A 7,296-nucleotide genomic window follows, 5' to 3' on the forward strand; every position below is an offset into this window, starting at 1 on the left:
GTGTAAGAGTGAAGACACAGATGACATGATGGATCAAGGTAACTCTCACTAAAATGATGGAGAGAAAGATTTGTTTAAATTCGCCATTCATTCATTTATTTAAAATGAATGACGAACGACAGTAGAAATACTGACTATTTGTTGGGCAAGGTCAAAATTTTCAAAATGGGGCTCAAAGGTGTGAAGTTGGTACGACTCATGAGTAGATATTGACTTGTGATGATGTCTAAGTACAGAAGGAGAGAAATGAGCCTTTATGCATGAAGGATTGGCTCTGACCTTCTTATCTTAGGCTCATAAATGAGGTCAGGAAAGAATCTCCGTGTTTGCAGATGATGTTGTGATTGGTAAGGACAATGGGAAACAAGAGAAAAGAACAACCTGAACAATATTTAAGTGAAGGAGGGAAACTAAATCAACTTGCGGCCAAGACAAAGTTCATTTGTGACATAACATTGAACAGAAAAGGAGTAAAGGAAGTATTTGATCTTGGCTGTAAAAAGCAGTGGGAAATGTAAGTAAGTTTTATTTACGTTACGCCTTTCACAGATAAAATCACAAAGCGCTGAACAATAAAACAACACAACACAATAAAAACACAGAAACAATCAATTTAAAATTATGTAAAACAAAACTAAATAGAATAAAATAAACGTAGAATAGAGATAACAATAATACCAGTGAGCTAAAAGCATTTTTGAATGAAAGTGTCTTTAATCGACTTTCCAAAGAATCGACAGTGACATAACATGTTGGAAATAACTTGCAGAAACCTCGTTACTTATAGATGAAAGGCACTTCATCAAGTGGTAAATGGTGTGTATATATATATATATACATATATACACAAGAGGCAAGGTGGGGTTGGGCATCTTGCTGAAGACACTATGACACATGGGTGGGAATCGAACCTGCAATCTTCCGATCAGAGGTCAACCACCCTACCACTGCATCACGGCCGCCCCACGGTCTATTATTAAAGCGTTCCCAGTGTTATTTTAATGATGATTACCGGTATGTTGTTTGAAGGTAAAATCCCCCAGAAACTGTCATTTGACAGTTTCTGCAGATTTGCAGTAGTTCATTTGAAATTTTGTCTCCAAGTTGTGAGTAGGATCATTGGTGCGGAGCAACCCCCTTCCCCTCCCCGTTGCTGGGAGGGAGCTCAGAGCAGAGAATTTCCTATGTCATAAATGATCTATTTATCAAACAGCATCTTTTTTACTATTGAATTCAGATTCACAACGGTTTCAACAAAGAAATACTCATGAATGCAATTTTGAGCTTAATTCAACAGAAAAAAGCTACAAAGAAAATGTGAAAAACAACAAAAAAACACAATTTTCATCAGAATGGGTCTTTAGCAAGTTGATCCATATTTATTTCAAAGTAAAATGGCTCCACTTTTCAATAAAATAAACAAAAATAAATGGAGGTTTAAACATTTAGTCTAGAAAACTCAAGTGACTGTTAGGGTCTTTTGATTGACAGGTGACCATCAATCCTCATCTTTACGTAACTCGGCGTGGTTTAAGAATTGTCAAAGTTTTTTGTGTCACCTATTTGACCGTTGTTGTTTTACCGACTATTTATTGAATTTTAAGTAACTGTTGAAGACTTTCTATGTTGTGTGGTTTAGAGACTAACAAACAGACACTTTGGCTGTTGAACCAGTGATGCCCAATCCTGGTCCTCAAGATCTACCACCCTGTGTTGTTTTTCAGCTCTCCCTGCTGCTGATTACCTAGATGAGGTGTGTTGAGTCAATCAGAAGGGGAGACATCTGAGTCAGCTCATCAGCAGAAAGCAGTGCAGAGAGAACTGTACAGGGTGGTAGATGTCCTGGACCAGCATTGGAAATCCCTAGATTAGTTAGAAAAAAAATGTTAAATGAAGGCCTCAGATTGGATCCTCTGGGAAATAAATCCAGAGAACCAGGATAGATGGTGTAGACATGAGGAAAAAAATGGACTGGAGCTGCCAAATTGGATAAGAAAAAGGATTATAGATTTTTGAATATCCATGAAAACTGCATGAAGAAACAGCAAAAAGAGGAGTTAGGAAACGAAAGGTTTATTGACAGTTATAACTATATTGGTGTTTTCCTTTTAGATATGTTTATAGGAACTCACTGAAACCTGCTGTTATGGTATCATTTCCCTAAATGGTTCTGCTGTTGTAGTTCAACGTCCACAACCTTTATGTGTATCTGCAGCTGAAGAGGATGCAGGAGATGCTGAACAAGATGCAGCAGCAGATGCACGAAAAGGACCAGTGATTTCCCCCTGGGGCAGAGCTGCTCTGCGGGGCCACCTGCTGTCCGTCCCATGAACAACAGTGAAGTCCTCAGATTTGGTTTTAAAGTGTCTTTGAAATTGCTGAGTCCATTACTCTTCAGTTTGGTGCTTTGGTTTGTCTGTTTATCTGGAGATTCTTCTCTTAGCTTCTCATGTTTAGGCCCTCGCTGTGACCCCGGCATAAATAATATGAAAGCCTAATTTAAGTACGTGCTCAGTGTATCTAATTTTATAAAGCATTGCTAAACCCTTGGGGTATAAAATCAGGATTTGTGCTGCGATATGTTTTGTATGGAAATATTTTGTGATTTGTTGTTGATGGATGTTGTTTTGTAATATGCAACTCTGGGCGTATGAGCGAATGCTAGCAAATGTCCTTTGAACTTGAGGTGTCCGTCCAGTTTCCATTTGCCTTCATGACTGTAAACTTCTTTTTATCAAAGTCCAATTTTCCTTTTCTTTCTTTTCCTTTTTTTTAATATTCAGTGTTTTTACAGAAACAACCAGGCAAACCAGCACCTCCCAGCATTTTAATGAGCTGGCTGAGTTGAGAAATGCACTTATTGCCAGTGGCTTACTGTAGGTGCAGACCTTCAAGAGTCTGTGGAGAACAGGGTGCATGTGCAAGCATGCTGCCATTACTCACATCTGCTGATCGCTGTGGGCCTATTTTTACTGTTTTATAGCAGAGTCCCTGTGCTTGTACAAAATGCATCTTGACGTGCTGTTTGCTTCAACGCCACTAACGAGGAGCTGATATTTTATCTGACATATCAAGAGAGAGCGCTCTTTGGGGGTGTTTGTGCATATCCTCATGATTTGTTTGTACTTTGCTTGAAGGCTCAGTTTGTGTGGCCTGTCTGCAAAGGTGTGACAAATAAACTCCTTGTCTTGTCGCTTCGGCTTTGTCACTGCAATCGTATCGAACATCTGTCACTCCCACATGGCAGAAATGTAGCTGCAGGATCTGCAGCTGGAGCTGCTGCATGGACACAATCTGCTGACTCACATTTATCTCCTGCAGCCAGTTTTCCTCTCGGATGCATAGGATTCTGTCTGTCAGAATAAAAATAAAACAGACATTCTTTGTTTTTTATAAAAAAGGCTAAATTTTGCAGAACAGTAAAAATAAATAGGCGTGTATCTATGTTTATCATGCTGAAAAACAAAAAACAAACAGTTTTACAAATGATGAGATTAATCGGACTCTGCAAAGTACCTCATTTATTTTATTTTTATTGAACCTTTATCCATCCAGGCAGGATAGTTTAAGAATTTATTTATTTCAGCTGTGGTCTGGCAGAGAAAGCCATAATTTGTAAATTAACTAAACTGTAATCACATACTTTTTTTTTCTTAAACAACACCTAAAACTTCCAGATCTTTGCCAGTTCTGCCTGCTGAGATAATTGATGCAACTTGTCTCCAAAAACTGAATCTTAAAAAGTAAAAAGATCTTATCAGTAAAGTTTTTGAATAGTAAAATGACTTCATATTAAGACAATTTGTGTTAAGAATTTTTTTCTTAAAATAAGAATCCTTGTTAGACCATCTTTTTATCCCCTTGGTTGATTTTTTTTTGCATAATTAACTAATTTTATTATAATAAGAATTTTTATGTATTTCTAGAAAGCCTGTTTTTGCAATGATCTGATGTATCATTGTTTTTTTTTAAATCAATAGTTCTGAAATTGGAATTGTGTGCGTGTTTTCAAACCAGAAATCAAACCATAACTTTTCGATCTCTGATTGGTCTCAAAACATCTCTTTAAAAAATGTTTTTGAGTATTTAAAACCTTCAAAACAAAGAGCTACTGATATCCCTACGTGGCGGTGTGCGTCAATAAGCAGATATGTTTGTGTGTGCTCATAACTTGACAGCAACGTTTATCAGTAAAAGCCAGCTGGCAGTAAAACACTCTTCCTCTCCACACTCTAAGACGCATAGAGGACTTGCAGAGAAAACAGTAAGTCACTTCTTTCATACTTTATGTCAACATAGCTAGAGTTAAACAATTATTAGAAATGTGAAGTATGATTTATCTCTTAATTTTTTAAATATGAAAGATGTTTGTTTGATCTTAACCAGCTCAGATGGACTAATGTGTAACATAATTTAGCCTACAAGCAAAAATGTTGCAAACAAATTTTCTTTCCAGACACTGACAGCATCCAATTTTGCTTTAAAAAATGTTTTCATGACCATTTTCTTCATCTGCTTCAAAGGACTAATTTGTATTTATTTTGACAGGGTTTTGCAGTTTGAAAGCAGGGTTTATACCCTTTTAAAGTCAAATCCTCTTGCATTTTTGGTTCAGATGCTTTAATAAAAAATATGTTTTTGATATATAATATTTTATTTCCAAGTTTGTACATTGAAAATAGAAGAAAGATTTTAGGATACACCCTTAACCGGATATCTTCCATATTTGCAGCAAAGATTATTCCTTATCTCCTCTTTTTGTTTCCCTTTTTTTCAAGGGAAAAATTATTCTGCTACAGGATTCATTCCTACATAAATCAATTTGTTATAAGTTCAGCAACTTTCTTTTCCTGCTTAATAAAAAACTGCTAATGATCGAAAATACCTGTATAGTCCAGATTTTAGGTTTTCCTGTCTTAGATAAGATCACATTGTTTATGCGTAAAGCTTGGCGATAAAAAAATCTTTTTCTATAAACTTAGATGATAACACATCTAAGTTTTTCTCTGACCACAGATCTACTCACAGCTAATCTGAGTTGTTTTTCCTCAGTTTGGTAACCATGGCCAGATTTCTGCTCCTATATTCCCTCCTCCTGTTTGGAGGTCAGAGGTCATCAGCATGTCCAGAGCCCTGCTCTTGTCGTGGTGGTCGGGTGGACTGCAGCAGCAGGTCTCTCACCTCGTCCTCCATGCCCACCAGCTTCCCTGCAGGAGCCACAGAGTTGCTTCTCCACGACAACCTGATCACCACCCTCCCCAACGGGCTCCTGGATGGCCTGAGCTCCCTTCACTCCGTTTCCCTTCAGGGTAACCCCTGGCTGTGCGACTGCGGCGTCCTCTACTTACGGGCCTGGCTGCGGCGTCACAGCGCTGACCTCATGGCACACGTGGGGGTGAACTGCAGCTCCCCCCCCAGCCTGAAAGGGAGGCTTGTGGCATATTTAACGGAGGAGGAGGTGCTGGACTCGTGTCAGTACTGGTACTGCAACCTGGCCTTCGCCTCCTTCATCTGTCTGTTTGTGTTCGTGGCGGCACAAGCAGCTCTGCTGGTAGCTCTCATCATTTTCCTCAAAAGGTTTGAGAGGCTGTCCAAAGAGGCCAGACGGACCACCGAGGAGATCTTGGCAGTCGGAGAAAGCCCAAGAGAGAACGAATATGAGCATTTGAAGGACAGTAGCATCTGAAACATACCCTTTTACCTAAGGCTTTCATGATTTTTTAACGTTAATTTGGCTCTTAAACATTGTAAATAAATCTTTTGCAACATATTGACACTTTTTATACTAAACAAAACAGCGTAACCTACCTTTACTATATAATTTCTACCTATGTATTACTTAAAACTTACAGTAACTGCAAATATACAAAGATCAAACAAGTTTTTTTTTAGTTAATAAACACTTTATTTCTGTTCACTTTCTTATTTTAAAAACCTATTTTCAACATTGTCATTTAATCATTGTTTTGTATTGTGTCAACGCAAAGCAGCAAAAACAAGAACATTGTCCTTTTTTCACACAGCTATTCATCAAACGTAAACATTTTCCCACTTTATGCACATTTATTATCATAGATTCAATGAAATCAATCTATTGTTTAAAAAAAAAGTCCAGTGAAGTCATTTACATGATCACCCATTTTGAAAAACGTGTTTTTTTGTTGTTGATACAGAATAAAAAATAAATCAGTCAATAGGCTCAACGGATTTACACAAGTTACTCAAAGCACAGGCAGAATGTACGATTTTATCCAAGGTAATGGCACCGCATGATGCATCTGTATAAGTGAGTGCGGTTTCTACAGGGCCATTAAGAATAGTGTATTTCTGTTGAACCATTCCAGTAAGTCTTTCCACATGCATGCATACTGAAGCCATCTTTTGGGTTTCTTTAGTTGTTGCCAAATCTTTCCTACTCAGCTGAATTTGTTCTTCTGTGAAAGCAGGAAGCTCCAACTGGACTCCATGGACCACAACCGACTCGTGAATGTTAAAGCCTCTCTCAGCGAACACGATATCGCCAGGCAGCATGTTTTGAAGGAAACCAGTGTTTTCCATTAGGTGACGGTCACTAACGCCGCCACCCCAGCCCTTTGATTTAACCCTTGTGCTATCTTAGATGACCCCACCCTTACATTGATGTGTTCTCCCTACCATGACAAAGGTGGATAAAGGTGGAAAGATTTCATGTAATCCATGGACACCAGTGAAGATCACAAATCATTGAAGAAAAAAGGTTCAGAGCACTGTCTAGTGGGTCTAGATGACCCAACTCCCAATGTTAAAGTGCCTAGGATAGCACAAGGGATAAAGGTGATGACACTGTGTGGCGCTACTCCGACGAGATATTTCACTGTATTTCTTAAAGTGTTCGCTGAGCGTGTCTGTGCTGTGGCCTCCTGGTCACTCGATTGCTCAAGCGGCACTTCAAAACAGTCAGTGATCGCAGCACATTTTGGATAGGTTGTCATGAAAGTCATGGGCAAAGTCTTCCTCAGCGCCTCTCTATGTGGCCAGACAACAGCAGTGGGAACCAGAGTTAAGTACAATAAATCGACTATGTGCCTGAATGTTCTTGAAATTGTAGATGCATCTACACCAAACCTGTGGGCCAAATCCTGATTTGTCAAATTAAGCCGCATTTTCATGAGTGTTAGCACTAGTTGCTGAAACTTTGACAGTTTCTCTACTTTGATTTGAGAGTGAATCACCCAAATAATTGTGTTCAGTGTTTTAAAATTTGGCAATCCCGTATAAAACCTAACTATATTGTCATCCGTCTCAAAAGACTTTTCT

The 7,296-nt window shown here is 38.6% G+C and overlaps 2 protein-coding genes across 7 annotated transcripts in view; both read left to right on the forward strand.

Annotated features, from left to right (window-relative positions):
- Nucleotides 1-3,193, forward strand: part of septin5a (septin 5a) — a 28,626-nt gene extending 25,433 nt beyond the window's left edge. For all 6 annotated transcript variants that reach the window (XM_078953238.1, XM_078953242.1, XM_078953239.1 and 3 more), the window contains one exon: nucleotides 2,216-3,193. In XM_078953238.1, the coding sequence (XP_078809364.1) occupies nucleotides 2,216-2,278 (63 nt within the window). In that variant the 3' untranslated portion in view covers nucleotides 2,279-3,193. The remainder of the gene's footprint in view (nucleotides 1-2,215) is intronic.
- Nucleotides 3,194-4,027: 834 nt separating this feature from the next.
- gp1bb (glycoprotein Ib platelet subunit beta) lies at nucleotides 4,028-5,917 on the forward strand. Its single transcript, XM_023958281.2, has 2 exons — nucleotides 4,028-4,264; nucleotides 5,053-5,917. Exon 2 carries the CDS (start codon nucleotides 5,063-5,065, stop codon nucleotides 5,684-5,686), a length of 624 nt encoding a protein of 207 aa, XP_023814049.1. The 5' UTR covers nucleotides 4,028-4,264; nucleotides 5,053-5,062; the 3' UTR covers nucleotides 5,687-5,917.
- Nucleotides 5,918-7,296: the final 1,379 nt, after the last annotated feature.

The sequence above is a fragment of the Oryzias latipes genome, chromosome 9, assembly GCF_053564925.1.
Source record: "Oryzias latipes strain Hd-rR chromosome 9, Olatipes_Hd-rR_3.1".
Lineage (NCBI taxonomy): Eukaryota > Metazoa > Chordata > Actinopteri > Beloniformes > Adrianichthyidae > Oryzias > Oryzias latipes.

Coding starts and splice junctions, on each gene's coding strand:
- gp1bb (XM_023958281.2), top strand. CDS start 5,063: ATGGCCAGATTTCTGCTCCTATATTCCCTCCTCCTGTTTGGAGGTCAG.